This window comes from Pituophis catenifer, unplaced genomic scaffold (genome assembly GCF_029215685.1).
Source record: "Pituophis catenifer annectens isolate HBS135680 unplaced genomic scaffold, rPitCat1.0.hap2 SCAF_2, whole genome shotgun sequence".
Classification (NCBI taxonomy): Eukaryota; Metazoa; Chordata; class Lepidosauria; order Squamata; family Colubridae; genus Pituophis; species Pituophis catenifer.
In genome coordinates, this window is record NW_027256882.1 from 287,964,215 (window position 1) to 287,984,142 (window position 19,928).

Sequence of the window (19,928 nt, forward strand, 5' to 3'; positions counted from 1 at the left end):
GAGCGGGGCAGGAAGGGATTGGGCCATCCAGCAATTTAGCTACCAGTTGGCCCCGAACCGGCCTGAACCAGCTGAATCCCACCACTGCTATCCAGTCTCTTTTTAAAAACCTCCAGTGATGGAATACTTACAACCTCTGGAGGCAAGTGGTTTTACTAGTTTATTGTTTTCACTGTCAGGAAATTTCTCCTTAGTTCTAGGTTGCTTCTCTCTTTGTTCAGTTTCCATCCATTGCTTCTTGTCTTGCCTTCTGGTACTTTGGAAACCAGTTTGACCCCCTCTTCTATCATGTCACCCCTAGTCCTTCTTTTCTCTAGACTAGCCATAGCCAATTCCTGCAACCGTTCTTCATGTGTTTTAGCCTTCAGTCCCCTAACCATCTTCGTTGCTCTTCTCTGCACTCTTTCTAGAGTCTCACCCTCTTTTTAATTGTCTTTATTATTGTTATTGTCTTGAAGAAAGTCTTACTGAAGGCATCAATTCAGTAGAAGATCTGACCGTTTCTTACAGTTGATGTTTTGGAAAGACATTTCAGGGTCAGATGAATTTTGTGCATGGTAGGTTACAAACTATGATTGTTATCTTAGATCCAGCAGCACACCAGTCCACTTGAAGCCAAGTAAACAGAGAGGTCACCAAATAACCGTGCCACAAAAACAGCTTTTCCTGCACTTTAATCCACCAAATCAAAGAATTAAGACCTTTGAACTATGGTGCTGGGGAAGACTCTAGCGAATCCCTTGGACTGCAAGGCAATCAAACCAGTCGGTCCTAGAGGAGATCAACCCTGACTGCTCTTTAGAAGGCCAGATCCTGAAGATGAAACTCAAATCGTTTGGCCACCTAATGAGAAAGAAGGACTCACTGGAGAAGAGCCTAATGCTGGGAACGATGGAGGGCAAAAGAAGAAGGGGACGGCAGAGAACGAGGTGGCTGGATGGAGTCACTGAAGCAGTCGGCGTGAGCTTAAATGGACTCCAGAAGATGGTAGAGGACAGAAAGGCCTGGAGGAACGTTTTCCATGGGGTTGCGATGGGTCGGACACAACTTCGCAACTAACAACAACAATCCACCAAAAAGTTGTTTGTCATTCGTGACAACATCAAAGCCATCGAGCAATATGTTGGAAAACTGCCTCTGTGGGCTGGGTTAGGAAATATTATTATAGCACTTGACTTTATAGGTGGTGTAAACTGCCTACAACTATATCACCCTAATTGGGCATAATTAACACGTTGTAACATACTATATATATATATATATATTATAATCTACTTTCTGACTTCTAAGAATTGTGGAAACTTTGATCTCTTGGCAGAAAACAACAATAATAACCCAACCTGACTGGATAAAAGCTTGAAGGCCACCAGTAGTGGCCTACCAATCCAATCTCTTTTTTTTATATATATATATTGGGGTTATACTGTAGGCGTGTATAGACCAAGAAGTGTCTACCCTTCCTCGTTTAGACATTGATTATATGTATTTATTTTTATTTGATTGTAAAAGAATTTTATGGTATTTTAAAAGAGTTGCATGACCGCCCATCTTAAAACAGCTCTGGGTGTCTTGCAACAATAAAAAAATATGAAAACTATAAAAACATAAAAGACTAAAACTCAGTGCCCCAGTCATTCTCCTGGAGTGACCCCCAACAGAAGTCTCCACCACTTGACTGCAAGAGCCTGGGTGAAGACCAAGGGTGAAATTCAACCGGATCAGACCAGTTCGGGTGAACCAGTAGGGATGATTTGAATCAGTTCGCCGAACCGGTAAAAATCACCCCTGGTTGGCCCCCCACACACCCTCCCGGTTGCCTGATCGCCGCTCACTTCTTCCGGCCACTGCAGCCTGTCCCTTTAAGGTAGACCCTGGGAGGGAGGGGGCCAGGGGTCTGTCAGCTTCCAAGCTGCCATAAGGAATGAGAGGAAAGGCTTAAACTTTCACCTACTTAATTCCCCTGAAGAACTGTCTCCACGGAGATGGGATGGGAGGGGGACATTCCTGTGAACTGACGGAGATGGGATGAGAAGAGTGGCTTGGGAGATGGCCAATGAGACGCAGAGAATTGGGAACCGGAAAGAGAGGTTTTTTTGGGGGGGCAAAGTTCAATGCTAACTGCGCATTGAGTCAGGGTCAGTTCGTTATGCTCAATAAAGAGAAAAAATTTCCTCAAAGATCGGGCATTTGGAAATTCATTTATTTGGAGATAACAACGAAGCTTGACAGGGTCATAAAGGGAGCAGCAGTTCTGCTGTGAATGGAGGGAGAAAAATTTGGATTGCTAAAATTTTTGAAGCCCACCCCTGGATATAACATTCAAAATATCAGACCTCTTTGGACCCTAACCCTAACCCTAACAACTTTAAATCTGTCTTTTTATACTTTGCCTAAATAGTTCTTCTCCTTCTGCATAATGCCTAGATGTTATGCCCAATGCTTAGGGAAAGTATATAGCAGTGTTTCTCAACCTTGGTAGCTTGAAGATGGGTGGACTTCAACTCCCAGAATCCCCCAGCCAGCTGGCTGGGGGATTCTGGGAGTTGAAGTCCACCCATCTTCAAGCTACCAAGGTTGAGAAACATTGCTTTATAGCATATTAAAATAACAGACATTTCATACTTTGTGCCTAAAAATGTCACACATTCTATAGATTTCCTAGGCCAGGGACGTCAAACTCAAAGTCCGTGGGCCGAATCCGTCCCACAGGGTGCTTAGATCTGGCCCGTAGAGCCACCCTGGCAGAGGGTTGCAGGCAGCGGTGGTATTCGCTTATCTTCGCTCCCACGTGCCACCTCTGCACATGCTCAGATCCTTCCGTGCATGCGCAGAGCGTCAAAAACGGGACAGGATAACATCCAGGTGGGTGGGCGGAGCCTCCCGCAGCCGCCGCTACCAGTTCACCCGAACCGGATAGAACCAGCTGAATACCACCACTGGTTGCAGGAGGCTGTTGCAGCCAGAAACGGAGCTGAGGAGCCTGTTTTTGCTGGCAGAGCACTCGAGCCGCCACAGGCTCCCCCAACACGAGTGACGTTGAGCTGGCCACACCCACCCCGGCCCCTGAGGTCAAACACAACCCTGATGTGGCCCTCAATGTAATTGAGTTTGACAATCCTGTCCTAGGTATTGTATACAATGCCAGCTTTTCACAGATTGCCAGTAAGAGATGCATAAGGTCCCCCCCACGCACATACGTGCTAGTCGTTCCCAAATCTAGGGGGTGGTGCTCATCTCCGTTTCAAAGCCGAAGAGCCAGCGCTGTCCGAAGACGTCTCCGTAGTCATGTGGCTGGCATGACTAAACCCCAAAGGCGCACGGAACGCTGTTACCTTCCCACCAAAAGTGGTCCCTATTTTTATTACTTGCATATTTGCATGCTTTCGAACTGCTAGGTCCGTGATGGCGAACCTATGGCACGGGTGCCACAGGTGGCACGCAGAGCCATATCAGTGGGCACATGAGCATTGCCCTAGCTCAGCTCCGGCACGCATATTTTCGGGCTTTCCGGGCCCGCCGGAAGGCTATTTCTGGCCTCCAGAGAGCCTCAAGCGGGGTTGGGAAGGGCGTTTTCACCCTCCCCAGGCTCCTAGAAAGGCTCTGGAGGTTGGGGAGAGTGAAGAATGGGCCTTCCAGTCCCACCGGAAGTTGGCAAATGGGCCATTTCCGGCCTCCGGAGGGCCTCCGGGGGGATGGGGAAGGCTGTTTTCACCCTCCCCAGGCTCCAAGTAAGCCTCTGGATCCTGGGGAAGGCGAAAAAATGGGCCTACTGGGCCCACCGTGCCATCACGTGCCAAAAGCGGGGGGGAGTGCAGGGGTGTCACGCGTGCATGCGCGGGGGGAGAGGGGTGCACTGAATTATGGGTGTGGGCACACGTGAGTGCGACCCCCCCTGCACTCCCCCCGCTTTTGGCACACAATGGCAAAAAGGTTAGCCATCACTGTGCTAGGTTAACAGAAGCTGGGAAAAGTAACAGGAGCTCACTCCGTTACGCGGCACTAGGGATTCGAACCGCTGAACTGCCGAACTTTCAATCAACAAGCTCAGCATCTTAGCCACTGAGCCACCGCATCCCTACCAGAGATACATAGGAGCAACCAAACCATCCAGGTCAACTCACACCCGGTATTTGCACTTATGTGAAGCTTCTTCCTTTAGAGATTACCCCCTCCCCTCCCTCCCCACACACACCAAAGACCCCACCGCAAGGGGTACGTGGCCGGTATCATCTTACCATAGTCACTTGAACGTCGGACCAAGAGTTGTTGGGCAAAGAGGCAGTTGGTTCTATCAGCGTTGTAGGGAAGAAAGAATTATAATGGCCGGTGGCCCCTAGAAACAGGCTCAGAGCCAAATTGAAAGGCAGCGTGAAAACCGGAAGGTCCCATTTGCTGAAGAGCGAACCTAAAGCGCTGGTGAAGATAGGGCTGAAAAAGAAGAATAAGAAAGATTGCAGACCATTGTAGAAAGTATGCAGTTGTTTTTGCTATAGTCTTTTTTTTTTTTTTTAATTTGATTTATATGCCGTCCTTCTCCGGAGACTCAGGGCGGCTTACAGTGCGTTAAGCAATAGCCTTCATACTTTTGTATATTTATACAAAGTCAACTTATTGCCCCCACAAACTGGGTCCTCAATTTACCTACCTTAGAAAGGATGGAAGGCTGAGTCAACCTTGAGCCTTGGCGAGATTCGAACCTGCAGTAATTGCAGGCAGCTGATGTTAATAACAGGGTGCTTTAAACCACTGTACTACCTAGTCTTTACCAGTATCATGGATTTTTTTAAAAAAAAATCAGGACAAAGGATACAAATATTACCAGATCATATATATATAGAGAGAGAGACTGAGTAGTGTGGTGGCTTAGAAGTGGAGCTCTTGCCTCACAATCAGAAGGCTGTGAGTTTGATCCTAGGTATAGAGGCAGATATTTCTCTCTCTGGGCATGCTGAGAATTTATTTATTTATTTATTTATTTATTTATTTATTTATTTATTTATTTATTTATTTATTCATTCATTCATTCATTCATTCATTCATTCATTCATTCATTCATTCATTCATTTATTTATTTATTTATTTATTTATTTATTTATTTATTTATTTATTTATTTATTTATTTATTTACTTTTAGATTTCTATTCCCGCCCTTCTCCCGGAGGACTCAGGGCGGTGTACAGCCATATTATAACGCATAGATATACAAAATTTACAACCAACTAAAATCGAATATATAAAAAATTTGGCCCACAAATTAAAACACACATACACCCATTATAAAATTCGTATTAGGCCAGCCCGGCATGCTGGAACAGAAGGGTCTTCAAGGCGCGGCGAAAGGTACGCAGGTCGGGGCTAAGATGGACTTCAAGGGGCAGCTCATTCCAGAGGGCTGGTGCCCTCACAGAGAAGGCCCTCCCCCTGGGTGTCGCCAGTCAGCACTGTTTGGCCGACGGTACCCTGAGGAGCCCCTCTCTGTGGGAGCGTATTGGCCAGTGGGAGGCTGTTGGTGGCAGAAGGCGGTCTCGTAAATACCCCGGTCCTAAGCCATGGAGCGCTTTAAAGGTGGTGACCAAAACCTTGAATCGCACCCGGAAGACCAGCGGGAGCCAGTGCAGTTCGCGCAGGAGGGGTGTTACATGGGTGCGCCAAGTCGCCCCCATAACCACCGACGCGGCCGCATTCTGGACCAGTTGGAGCCTCTGAGTGCTCTTCAAGGGGAGCCCCATGTAGAGAGCGTTGCAGTAGTCTAGACGTGACGTGACGAGGACATGAGTGACTGTGCGCAGGGCATCCCGGTCCAGAAAGGGACGCAACTGGTGCATCAGGCGAACCTGATAAAAAGCTCCCCTGGCCACAGCTGTCATATGATCTTCCAAGGACAGCCGTGCATCCAGGAGAACACCCAAGTTGCGCACCCTCTCTGAGGGGGCCAGAATCTCGCCCCCAATAGTCAGCTGACTATACCGGGATGCCGGGAACCACAGCCACTCGGTCTTGGAAGGGTTGAGTCTGAGCTTGTTCCTCTCCATCCAGATCCGCACGGCCTCCAGGCATTGGGATATCACGTTAAGGGCATCATTGGGGTGGTCCGGGGTGGAGATGTACAGCTGAGTATCGTCAGCCTACTGATGGAACCTCACCCCGAAACCACGGATGATCTCACCCAGTGGCTTCACATAAATGTTGAGCAGAAGGGGCGAGAGGACTGACCCCTGCGGCACCCTACATACATATCTGCTGATTAGAACTCTGCATTGGCAACAGGAAAGGCATCCGGCCAGTAAAACACTCAGCTCCATTCATTTGCCCAGACTTCAACCCGCAAAGGATTATAGGGTCATTAAATGAAGATGATGATATATATATATATACATATATAGACTCACCAGGTCATGGACATGAGAATAACAGGAAGTAGGAGCCACCAGTAATATTCACCCTTGTCTGAGAAGACAGCCATCAGCATCCCTACAAGGACCCCGTTGTAGCCATGAAGTCCAGCAGCAATTGCGGATCTAGGTAGCAAGCACGGAGAGACATTATTTTGCAAATGTAGGATGCAGACACACCCAGGTGGACATTCTTGAACATCATACAAACTCATGGAGGGTTACCATTTGGAATGCGCATCTCTTCAAAGTCAAGCAATTTTTACAAACGAATAGCCATTTCGGCATTCATTTTTGGCCTCTGGGCTCCCAAAAATGTTTGCTAATTTCAGTAAATCTCCCTGTCTAAAATTAAAAATGGTCTTCTTACTGGTTTAATGGCTTAATAAAGAAGTGGATACATTCAGGGGTGGGTTCTAAATTTTTTTACTACCGGTTCTGTGGGCGTGGCTTATTTTGTGGGTGTGGCTTGGAGGTCATGTGACTAGGTGGGCGTGGCTAGCTGGTCAGAGTCATTTCTGGAAGGTCCTCGCACTTACAACCCAACTCATTTGTTTACTTTTAACACTGATCAGCTGTAGAGCGGCCCTTTGAAGCCCCGCGGCAAGAGTTTAAACAGTTTTTTTCCCTCTAGTCATCAGCTGGGACTCAGGAGGCAGCAATAGATTGGGGGTGGGGCCAAATAAAAGGTAAGAATAACGTGGGTGGGTGGGGGGGGTGGGAGGGCAGGGGGGGGAGAACTGGTTCGGTGATGTCATATCGTCACCTCTACCGGTTCGGCCGAACCGGACTGAACCGGGAGGAACCCACCACTGGATACATTGCAATATTTTTTCCTAGTTTGAGAACTGTATTTGAGCTTGAGCTGACTCCCTTTTTAATGTCCCGTACTTTTCGGAGTATAAGATGCACCTTCTCTCCCCGCCCCCTAAAAGAGGCTGAAAATTTGGGTGCGTCTTATATCCCAAATGTAGCTTTTTCTATGCTTTTTTACAGCCTTAATGAGGCGCTAACGAGGCACCAGAGAGCGATCTTCCCAGCTTTGCCTGCTCCCTCGCTGTGCTTTAATGAGGCGCTAGCAAGTGAAGCGATCTCCATGCTTTGCCCCGACTCTCAGCGGTTTTTTAGAAGCTTTTTTTTCAGCCCTAACTAGGCGCTAGCCGAGTGAACCGATCTCCCCGTGCTTTGCCTGCTTTTCTCAGTGCTGCTTGCTCTCAGCTGTGCCTTAGAAATTGTTATTTATCCCCAAGCAGGGAATAAAAATCCAGCAAACTGATGTGCTGAAGCTGACCAGACTAAGGACGCTAGCCAGATGAATCCCTGGTAGGCAGATTTCCACCCCCACCCCCATTTTCCTCCCCAAAAACTAAGCTGTGTCTTATACTTATACTTTAAGGAGCCTTGGTGGCACAGTGGACTAAGTGCTGTTAAAGTAGCACTTAGCTGCCAGTGCCTGCAATTACTGTGAGTTCAATTCTCACCAGGCTCAAGGTTGACTCAGCCTTCCATCCTTCCGAGGTAGGTAAAATGAGGACCCGGATTGTGGGGGCAATAAATTGACTTTGTATAAAAAAGAACACGGCTTAGGGGGCCCCCGAAAGCCCTACTAAGCAGGTATATACAAAAGTATGAAGTCTATTGCTTAATGCATTGTAAGCCGCCCTGAGTCTCTGGAAAAGGCGGCATATAAATCGAACTAATAAATAAATAAATAAATACTCTGGTGCGTCTTATACTCCGAAAAATACGGTAATCTTATATTGGAAAGGTTGGTCAAAGATCATAATAAAAATATTTGATTTGATTTGATTGCATGAACGTTGCTACTTAGGAGCAATCCAGTGGCTAATTTCATCTGAGCACTGGAACTTGAGGAGGAGGAGGAGGAGGAGAAGGAGGAGGAGGAGAAGGTGGAAATTAGAGGACAGCCTACCTCTCTTGGCTTAGAATAACTGCAGTTAAAGTTGAGACAATCACTCCAGTGCAACACATGAGTGTCAGCCAACAGCTTTGCACCAGGAATCCGATAAGCAAGATGATGCCACTGAGTGGATTGTTGACAAACATCACTTGAGAAACTCCCCGCAGAAGCCAGTCAACAAATTGAAGGGCCACAGGCTTATCTGAAAGACAAAGCAATTGACAATGTATGATGGCACATTACCGGTAATATCAGTATATAAGATGATCCTGTGGAAAAGAATATAGAGATGACCTTGAGGGATAGAAGGATGGATGGATGGAGGGATGGAGGGAGGGAGGGAGGGAGGAAGGAGAGAGAGTGAAGGAAGGGGAGAGAGGGAAGGAAGGAAGAGAGAAAGAAAGGAATGAAAGAAGGAAGGAAGAAAGGAAGGAAGGAGAGGGAGTGAAGAAGGAAGGCAAGGGAAGGAAACAGGGGTGGGTTCTACTTACCTTTACTACCGGTTTGCAATAGGATCTTGCGTGCGCATGCACAGATCACTGATGATGACATCCAGGGCAGTGGGCAGGGCCTCCCACCAGTTTTACTACCGGTTCTTGCGAACCGGTCTGAACTGGGGGCAACCCACCACTGGAAGGAAGGGAAGAGGGAGGGAGGAAGGAGAAGAGGTGGAAGGAGAGAAAGGGAAGGAGGGAAGGAAAGAAAGGAGAAAGCGAGGGAAGGGAGGAAAGGGGGAAGGGAGGAAGGGAAGGAAGGGGAGAGATGGAAGGAAGGAAGGAAGGAAAAGAAGGAGAGGGAGTGAAGGAGAGGGAGGAAAGAAGGGAAGGAGGAAGGGAGGGAGGAAGGAAGGAGTTGCAGATAGGGTGGGGCTAAAACAGGTGACTCTCTCCATTACAGATTTCACAGCCCAGGATATCTTGACCCAAGTTATTAGCATCCACGGGACTGCAATTTCTTTTCTTTATGACAGAACTGGACAAAATAGATGACAACCTACAGTATGCTGGTCCTTCATATTTTTCCCATGTGTGATTTCAGCACCCTGCGCTGGTCCAGACTGGGTGAGGGAAGGTCCAAAGCCAATGCACATCTCCAATGGTGCTTACGTGGCAGGACAGGGGGAAGCAGTCAACCAACTAAATGAATATCGCAACGTTGTGATCTTGCAACACTAGTATTGTCCTTCTGGCGAAAACAGCCACAATGCGGATGCTGCCGGACAAAAGAATCGGACTTCTGAATCGATGAAACAGACAGTTCAGGGTTTTCCCAATTTTGGCAACCAAGGCTGGCTGGGGAATTTGGGGAGTTGAAGTCCCAGGCGTCTTGAAGTTTGCTAAAGTTGAAATCCTGGTCTAATGTGTCATTTCTCTGGATTGAGCCTGTTTTTCTGCCGAGTGGATGGCTTGGAAAACTGGAAGAATGCTGGCTGGGGAAATTTTGGGAGTTAATGCCCTTCCAAGTTGCCATGGGTTGGGAAACCTTGAGATTGTTGGTCAAAGGTCTACCTCAGAGGTCTTCAAACTTGGCAGCCTTAAGACTTGCGGACTTCAACTCCGCAAGTTGAAGTCCGCAAGTCTTAAAGCTGCCAAGTTTGAAGACATCTGGTCTACCTGGATAGGGCATGGAAGCTGTGATTCATGGTCTTTTTTATCATGGTCTCTTTTCTATTCTGAATTACCTTTGACCTGGAAACGATGAGACAGCACAACAAGTTGTGAGTTTGTTTTTGTTTTTGTTTTTGCTTTGTCTTTGTGCTAGGCAAAACATTGAGCAATTCACACAAAGTGCAATTTCAACGGCTTACTCATAGCCCAGTAGAGTTCAAAATCCTCTACTTGGATGGTTTATAAAAGTGATCATCACCATAAAAAGCAAGAATACTATATGGTAATAAAATGCTTCCTTTGGGGGGGGGGGAAATAGCAGCAATAACACACAGCCAGTTTGTGGTAGTGGTTGAGGTGCTAGCCTGGAGGAGACAGGAAGTTGTAGTTCTACCTTAGGCACAAAAGCCAGCTGGGTAACTTGAGGCCACTGATCAGGGCACTGAGCTCTAGTCCTACCTTAGGCATGAAAGCTGGTTGGGTGATTTTTGGGCCAATTAGCAGGTGACTGTGAGTTCTAGTCCTGCTTTAGGCATGAAAGCTGGCTAGGTGACTTTTGGCCAATTACCAGGAAGCTGTAAATTTTAGTCCCATTTTAAGCATGAAAGCCTGCTTGGTAACTTAGGGTTAGGGCCAATCACCAGGAGACTGTGAGTTCTAGTCCTGCCTTAGGCACGAAAGCTTGCTTGGTGACTTAGGGCCAATCACCAGGAGACTGTGAATTCTAGTCCCGCCTTAAGCATGAAAGCCTGCTTGGTGACTTAGGGCCAATCACCAGGAGACTGTGAGTTCTAGTCCACTTTAAGCATGAAAGCTTGCTTGGTGACGTAGGGCCAATCACCAGGAGACTGTGAGTTCTAGTCCCGCCTTAAGCATGAAAGTCTACTTGGTGACTTAGGGCCAATCACCAGGAGACTGTGAGTTCTAGTCTGCTTTAAGCATGAAAGCCTACTTGGTGACTTAGGGCCAATCACCAAGAGACTGGGAGTTCTAGTCCCGCTTTAGGCATGAAAACCAGTTGGGTGACTGGACCAGTCACCGTTTTTAAGCCCAACTCACCTCACAGAGTTGTTGTTGTGGGAGATATAGGAGGAGGAGAGAGTATCAGATATGTTCACTGCCTTAAGGTTATTTATTAAATAATTAAAGGCGGGATAAAAGTCTAATAAATAAAGTAATCCAGGGATGAACAATTCAATGTAAAAGGTTTGATTAAGGGATATTGTTGCAAATCCTATAAAAAGGGGGAACTACAATTTTGTAGTCATAGCTGCCATTTTGACTCTGACACCCACTGAAGTCATCCCTGGCTCGCTTGAAGGTCCTTGCCAGTTGTTGTTGTTGTTTTACTATTACTAAATGGCTGCCTATGCACAAAAGCTGAATTAATCCGTTATCCAGATTCACACATTTGTCTTGAATGATTACTTCATCAGAATGTGCAAAAAATGCGAAGACACGCAAAAGTCACCATTCAAACTAACCAAGCTTTCCCTTCAAAAGGCATCTTATCAGGTCTTCGGTTAACCTGGTTAAAGTACAACTGTGGCTTGTAGAAATGTGACGATTTCATTTCGAATGTCGTACTTCCCAAAGAGTTTAAAAGAGCTTTTAATACATTGGCCAGTTTATTTGACATGTGGGGGCTCTGGAAACCGGGAATATTTGGTTAGTTTATGATACAAAAATACTGTGCTTCTTTAGAACATTTATCTAGTTTAATGAAAAGAAGGACTAGGGGAGCCCATGATGGCAGTCTTCCAATAGGTGAGAGGGGCTTCCACAAAGAAGAGGCGGTCAACCTATTGCCCAAAGTACTACAGAGCCTGTAGTACAGTGGACTAAAGCACTGTGATTAACATCTGCTGCTTGCAATTACTGCAAGTTCAAATCTCACCAGGCTCAAGGTTGACTCAGCCTTCCATCCTTTCAAAGGTAGGTGAAATGAGGACCCAGATTGTGGGGGCAATAAACTGACTTTGTATAAATATACAAAAGTATGAAGGCTATTGCTTAATGCATTGTAAGCCGCCCTGAGTCTCCGGAGAAGGGTGGCATATAAATCTAATTTAAAAAAAAAAAAAGTACATGAAAGCAGGACAAAAAGCAACAGATCAGAGGTGGGTTTCAGCAGGTTCTGACCAGTTCTGGAGAACCGGTAGCGGAAATTTTGAGTCGTTCGGAGAACCGGTAGTAATTATTCTGATTGGCCACACCCACATCTATTCTCTGCCTGCCAAGTCCCAGCTGATCAGGAGGAAATGGGGATTTTGCAGCAACCTTCCCCTGGATTGGGGTGGGAATGGAGATTTTACAGTATCCTTCCCCTGCCACGCCCACCAAGCCACGCCCACCAAGCTACACCCACAGAACCGGTAGTAAAATTTTTTGAAAGCCACCACTGCAACAGATGGAAACTAATCAAGGAGAGAAGCAACCTAGAACTAAGGAGAAACTTCTCAACAGTTAGAACAATTAATCGGTGGAGCTGCTTGTGGGATGCTCCATCGCAGGAGGTTTTTAAGAAGAGATTGGACAGCTATTTTTCTGGAATGATAGGGTCTCCTGCTTGAGCAGGGAGTTAGACTAGAAGACCTCCAAGGTCCCTTCCAACTCTGTTGTTCTGTTAAAATGGGTTAATGTACGACCAGATTGTGTCAATGCCACCAATGAGGATGCAATGTCAAAATATAGAAGAAAAGCAACTTGCCCTATCTTCCACAATTCACAACAGGGTTTTGTTTCTGTTGTTCGAAAGTTTATGAACTGGGACAATTGCCAAATGTGTATATCTCTGGCAACATCTGGTGTGGCTCCTACTGCCAATAAGGTTGTAAAATACGACACACATATTATTCTTCTCTGCAAAAACATCACGCAATTGGGAAGTTGATTGAGTGGCTCAGTTCATGCGGAAGATACAAAACAGCTAATTTATGTTGCACGCATGGAAGTTGGCAGATGGCCTGAACATCTCTAGGCCAGCTTGTGTTGGGATTGTGACACACCCCTCGCAGTGTATAATTTAACATCAGAGTGGCAGGCAGGCAAGGGGAATGCATGATGTGGGATGGGGAAAGAGATGACTGAGAGAAGACCGAGAATAAATAACTTGTGATGTGTTTACAGTGTAAAATAAGGGTCAGGCTAAAGCTTATGGAAGGATGAGCAATGACAGCTTTGGGTTGGAGAGAGAGAGAGGGAGGGAGGGAGGGAGGGAGAGAGAGGGAGGGTGGGAGAGGGAGAGAGGGACTGAGGAAGGAAAGAAGAAAGGAAGGAGGAAAAAAGGAAAGAGGGAAAGGAAAGAAAGGAAGGAAAAAGGAAGGAAGGGAGAAAAGAAAAAGAAGGAAGGAACAAAAAGAAAAAAGGAAGGAAGGAAGGAAAGAAGGAAAAGGATGGAAAGGATGGAAAAAAGAAGGAAAGAAGGAAGGAAGGAGGAAAGAAAGGAAACAGAAAGGAAAGAAGGAAGGAAGGAAGGAAGAAAGGAAAGAAAGAAATGGAAGAAAGGAAAGAAAGAAAAGAAAAAAGGAAAGAAAGAAAAGAAAGAAATGAAACAAAAAGAAAAGAAAGAAAAAAGGAAAAAGGAAGAAAGAAAAAGGAAGGAAGGAAGGAAGGAAGGAAGGAAGGAAGGAAGGAAGGAAGGAAGGAAGGAAGGAAGGAGGGACCCTATTTTTCAGGAAATCTTGTATAGTGTTTCTCTACCTTAGCATCTTTAAGATGTGTGGGTGTCAACTCCCAGATTTGGGCTGGCTGGGGAATTCTGGGAATTGAAGTCCACACCCCTTAAACTTGCCAGCATGCTGTCTCAGTAATTCTGGGAGTTGAAGTGAAGTCCACTTGCTGAGATGGAGAAACATTTGCTCTGGATCAGTGGTGGGTTGCTCCTGGTTCTATCCGGTTCTTGCGAACCGGTAGTAAAAGCGACGGGAGGCTCCCCCACCTGCCTGGACGTCATAATGGATGATCTGCACATGCGCGCGTGCCCCCGTTAGGTGGCGAGAGAGAGAGAGGGAGGGAGGGAGGGAGGTAGTAAAGGTAAGTAGAACCCACCCCTTCTCTGGATGATAATCAAGGCATTCAATAACTGTTCACCTACAACTGTGCTTCCATTAGGTCTTATAGAGGTACCAGAAATGCGCCCTACCTTTTAGCCAGTCTCCAAACACCTTCATATCTCCGGTGACACAGCTCAGAGCTCTCAACATTTGCTGGCAACATTTGCCTGTTGTCTTTTGTGTTTTGTCAGACTTTTCCCCAGCAGCGTCGATCTCCATTGTGAGTTTTGGATCCTGCCCGAACAAAAACAAACAAAAAAAAACATCTGACTGACTGTGTCCTCTTGAACTTCCTTTTGGCCAACAATGAGCACCGTCTTTCCATGGGAGTGTGAGAAACAACTCAGAGCAAAACAACCAGGATCCTGCAAGTGTTAGATATTTTCAAGCATAGTATAAGACAGCGCTTCTGCCTTCTATAAGACAAAATTCCCATATTCACTACGGAATTCTAGGGGTTGAAGTCCACACCGCATATAATTCCAAGTTTGAGAAAAGCCACCCTAAGATCTTCCAAAGTCTTCACAACTGGAGTCTCCTAAACTATGGCAAGTTAAGTGGTTTGCTCACCTGGAGAGAATGTTTTGAGAAAAAAAACACTCTAAGGTCTTCAGAAGTCTTTACAACTGGAGTCTTCTAACTTGGCCACTTTAAGACTTGTGGACTTCAATTCCCAGAATTCCTCAGCCAGTCATACAGGCTGGGGAATTCTGGATGTTGTGGTCCACAAGTCTTAAAGTAGCCAGGTTTGGAGAACTCCCTCCTACATTAGATCACTGTTTCTTAACCTCAGTAATTTGTAGATATGTGTCAACCGTCCCACTCAGTCACCTAGCAAAGAAGCTCAGTCATCAGCTCATGAAGCTTGGATAAGTGAGATGCAGTCATGACAATGTGTGGGCTTCAACTCCCCAAATTCTGGGAGTTGAGGTTCATGCATCTTCATATTACCAAGGTTGAGGAACACTGTGTTAGATCCACCCTGGGGTACTCGATCAACCTGAGCGTTGAAGGCAAGGTGTGGATGGATGCCTACCTGGGCTTCCAGCCTCTTCAGTAGTGGCCTACTTTGACAAGGGTCTTGGGCACCTGCTGAGCATTGCTGGTGCTTACATTCAGAGTCATAAGACTTGCATCCATCTGGTGAGAGGTGAACTGGGACTAGGACAGAGGAAGGGTTGAAGGGACTTCTATCCATCTTTGCTAGCGTTGCACATACTCTAAAGGGCAGAGAGAAGGAAGTCAAGGAAAGACTCTCAGCCCTGAGTTTATGATTTTATAGACTCTAGATCAAATACTCCTAATGATGTTATTTCATTTTATGACCAGATTGGGGAAAAGAGCTCAACTGTTGGATGCGATGTCAGTCAACCGTCAAGGAGTTTTCTCATCCTGACTTTGGGTACGACAGACCAAAGCACTTTCCTTATCTTTAAATTAGACTTTAGAGATGGACGAAAGCCGAGTGAGGAAAAGGTGAGATGTGGGTGAAATTCTCAAAGTCGGGAAGTGGTTGTCGTGCATTTATTGAATAACACAACTGCTAAAGTATGGTTCTATGTGTCTACCCAGGCAATTGCCTTATTTTTCACTTTATCATCTTGTCTCCATGATTTTCATCTCCCCACCCGAGCCCAAGAGTTGGGCTGCTGGGGGTTTGCAGAACCTCCAGGTAAGATTCTGTGCAGTTCGGAGAACTCCCAAATCCCACTCCTGGCTGGCCCTGCCCACCCTGCCCTGCTCCTCCCAGGAGTCCCCATGCGGCCCATTTTGCATGCAGATAAATGCAGGGCAAGCATGGAGGCTCGGGGAGGGTGAAAAATAGGCCTACTGGAAGTTTGGGAAGGCTGGAAACGGGCCCCATTTCTGGCCTCCAGAGGGCCTCTGGAGCCAGAAGAGGCTGTTTTTGCCCTCCTGGAGGCTCGAGGAAAGAGGCCTCTAGAGGGCCTCTGGAGCCCAGGGAGGGCAAAAATGCCCATCCCCACCATGGTGCAGGAGGCTGACTAGGCCATGCCCACCATGGCCACGCCCACCAAATCCCTGCTCCCCCCCCCATGCCCAGCTGAGCTGCAGGGTCATCAGAGGCTTTTTTTTTTTACTTTTAAAAGCATTTTTTTCTACAACCTCTTCCGATGAAAAAATGCTTTTAAAAGTAAAAAAAAAAAAGCCTCTGATGATCGCTCAGCTGGGATCGTCAGAGGCTTTTCAAAACAATTTTTTCTGCAACCTCTTGGCCGAAGAGGTGGTAAAAAAAATCCTTTGAAAAGTCTCTGCCGATCCCAGCTGAGTTTCCTGATGGCAGACAGGTATTTTTTTAAAGAGCCTCTCTGACGATCCCAGATGAGTTTCCTGATCAGCAGAGAGGCTTTTCAAAGCATTAGAAAAAATGCTTTGAAATTTTTTTTAAAAAAAAGTTGGCCACGCCCATTTCCCTCCAACCTTCACCCAAAGCCCCACACCAGGAGGCTGAAGCAGACCCCAAGTCGGAATTTCTGTCCCCCTCTGACTCGCACAAAAAGACCCCGAAGGGGGAGACTCTCTGCAGCAACACAAATATTCATTGCACGTATCCGTCCCAGGGGCCATAGTTTGAGGACCCTTGATTTAGTGCAATGTAAAAAATGCAAATAATTTTTCTGCGGACCACCAAATTTTTCTCGCGGATCACCAGTGGTCCACGGATCACCAGTTGGTGACCGCTGCTTTGGAGAATAGCTTGACTCCAGAGGTGAAATCCAGCAGGTTCTGACAGGTTCTGGCGAACCGGTAGCGGAAATTTTGAGTTCTTCGGAGAACCAGCAAATACCACCTCTGGCTGGCCCCAGAGTGGGATGGGAATGGAGATTTTGCAATATCCTTCCCCTACCAGGCCCACCAAGCCACACCCACCAAGTCACACTACGCCTACCAAGCCACGCCCACAGAACCGATAGTAAAAAAAATTGGATTTCCCCACTGCTTGACTCCCTCTTCTTTGTGGCAGCCCCTGAGATATTGGAACACTGCTATCGTGTCTCCCCTGGTCCTTCTTTATTTATGTATTTATTTTGTCATGCTTATGAAGTGTGTATTGGAGGTGGTGACCCTTTGAGAATGAAATTTCATTTTAATGTATGCCGATTAGTGTACATTCGAAGTGACAACAAAGGTATTCTAAAAGTTCTAAGATTTCATGGCCGATCTACCTAACGGGATTGACAGGAGCTGAAATATAGCTGAAATAATCCTGGTTTGCACCAGGATCAACTACTGTAGTTCTCCATATCTTTCTACCGTTGAAACCAACCTCGCACCCATCTCAAGCATCTACCAGTAGAAGTTGTGAATGCTCCAACACTGGAAATTTTTAAGAAGATGTTGGATAACCATTTGTCTGAAGTGGTCTAGGGTTTCCTGCCTGGGCAGGGGTTGGACTAGAAGACCTCCAAGGTCCCTTCCAACTATTCTATTCTATTCTATTCTATTCTATTCTATTCTATTCTATTCTATTCTATTCTATTCTATTCTATTCATCCATTCAATCTTTAAAGGCCTCTAGCAGACCGAAAATGCCAGCCTGTCCATGGAATTTTAATTCTCTGCTGCCCTTCTAAAATTGCCTGTCCTCAAAGCATCCACGGAATTCAGATTACTGAAATGTGCTAATTTAATTTCTTGTTTTTTTATGAACCTGCCAAGTTTGAGTCTTTGGAATAGAGTTTATTGTAAAGTTTGTGCAAACATTTTTATGTTGTTTCTTCCAATAAGGGCAGTTTAGAATTTTGTTTGAAATCTTGTCAAACCGGCAGATTATTATTATTATTTTTTTGGTCAACAGTTTTGTCTCAAACAATGCTCTTTTTTGCACGTTACTGTTTTGAATCCACGCGTATTTTTTTAAGGGGCCACCTGAATGGCAAGGTTAAGAAAAACGGCAATTGCAATGAAAAATGGCAATGTATCGATTCGAAGATGTAAAAATTCCATGTTTTATTTGAGATACGGAAATGCTCTTGTTTTTCCTTAGAAAGATTGCACACATAGAATAGCAGACCCTGGAGTATAATTTATAATTATACATTTTTTTATAAAGACCTTGATGTGTGCCATTCACAATGACGTACACATATTTGGAATACCAGGAATGTTAGATGATATACACAGCTAATAAACCTGACTAGGTTTTTTTTGCTAATTTATGAAGAAAACTTTGCTAGTTTATAAGCCAATTTTGGAGAAGAGCAGGGGTGGGCTTCCAAAATTTTAGCAAGGGGTTCTCTGCCCGGTTGCTGGGTGGGCGTGGCCATGATGGGCGTGGCCTAGTTGGCCTCCTGCACCATGGATGGGAGGGGGCATTTTTGCCCTCCCTGGGCTCTGGAGGCTTTCCTTGAGCCTCCAGGAGGGCGAAAACAGGCTCCGGAGGCCATGTGGAGGCCGGAAACAGGCCTGTTTCTCGCCTTCCCAAACTTCCGGTAGGCCCGTTTTTCACCCTCCCCGAGCCTCTGTGCGCGCCCTGCATTTACCTGCATCCAAAACGGGCTGCATGGGGAATCCTGGGAGGGGTGGGGTGGGAGGGGCCAGCCAGGAATGGGTTTGGGGATTCTCCAAACTGCACAGAATCGTAGCTAGAGGTTCTCCCAAACTCCTGCAAACTCCCAGCAGCCCATCCCTGGATTAATGTGGATAAAAGAAGGAATCATACAGAGTCGGATGGATGGGCTCTGGGAGACCCTCTCTATTCACATTATTATAAGGGGAAGATGTGCTTAGATACATGAACTCTGAGAGACCTCTCTATTCACATTATTAGAAGAGAGAAACGTGCTTGTTGGAAATTACATTAACAAACAGTTAAACCTCATTAAGTGGTAATATATCTTCTGATGAGACCTAGATGTCACGGAAGGACAGCCATATGGAAAACATCTGAGTGACCTCACTGTGAATGACTCAAGGACATATATGTTACAAAGAGTTACTTAATCCAATAAATTTACCCAAGGACAGCAGTAAATTTCCCATTAACAACTACAAGCACTTAAGAAAAGTTGTGTAGCTAAGATAATTTTATAAACTAAAAATAATGGTTTACTAATGGTTTATTAATTAGGAAGTGTGTCAATTATCATATGACAGGTGCGTGTTAGCCATATATGGAGAATGTATGATCTCATGTTACCCATATATGGAAAATGCATGATCTCACTGAATCCTTTGTCTTAGAAATGTATAAAAACAGAGATATCAAAGCTCTTTCCTTGTTCAAAACTTCAGGTACCAATCTGGCTCTGAACCTTGCGCAATAAAACTGTCTCTGGCTGACCCAGGAATGTTGTTTGGTCCCTTCATTCTACAACAGGATAAGAGAGATAATTTATAATTTTTTGGGGTGTGGGGTGTGTATGGGAGGTGAAGAGACATCTATGAAATGGAACTCTCTCTGTATTCATATTATCTCAGAAAAGAAAGTATTAACAACACTTTCAGTACTGTTTAGTTAATGGTGCTTTTAGTAGCACCATTAACACTCTAATTTCCAACAGCCAGGTGGCTGAGCACTTATTAGTTCTCTTGAGTTTTTGATCAACGATACAGTTCCTTAGACCAGCTGAAGAATTGTAGGAGTTGAAGTCCACACAAGTTGCAAAGGTTGAGAAACCCTGCCTTAGACAACTGATTGCTGTCATTTACTAGGGTGCCCATAAAAGAATCATTCGTTTTCTAGGTTAAGGCATTAGGCTAGAAACCAGGAGATGGTGAGTTCTAGTCTCACTTTAGGCATGAAAACCAGCCGGGTGATTCTGGGTCAATCACCAGGAGACAGTGAGTTCTAGTCAGTGGTGGGCTGCTGGCGGTTCGGACCAGTTCGGGCAAACCGGTAGTTGCAATCTCTGCTCACCCAACCTGGCGCTATGCCGTCCTATTTAGCTGCTTTTTTAAGCCGTGTGCATGCCTGCAAGCCGCACATGCGACC

At 45.8% G+C, this 19,928-nt stretch overlaps 1 protein-coding gene across 1 annotated transcript in view; it reads right to left on the bottom strand.

The window, feature by feature from the left end:
- SLC14A1 (solute carrier family 14 member 1 (Kidd blood group)) overlaps positions 1-14,137 on the bottom strand; it is a 34,419-nt gene extending 20,282 nt beyond the window's left edge. The window contains exons 1-4 of the mRNA XM_070936005.1: positions 14,065-14,137; positions 8,326-8,515; positions 6,390-6,518; positions 4,236-4,428 (exon numbers count right to left, since the gene is read on the bottom strand). Coding sequence (XP_070792106.1) covers positions 4,236-4,428; positions 6,390-6,518; positions 8,326-8,515; positions 14,065-14,125 — 573 coding nt within the window. The 5' untranslated portion in view covers positions 14,126-14,137. The remainder of the gene's footprint in view (positions 1-4,235; positions 4,429-6,389; positions 6,519-8,325; positions 8,516-14,064) is intronic.
- Between the last annotated feature and the right edge of the window lie 5,791 nt (positions 14,138-19,928).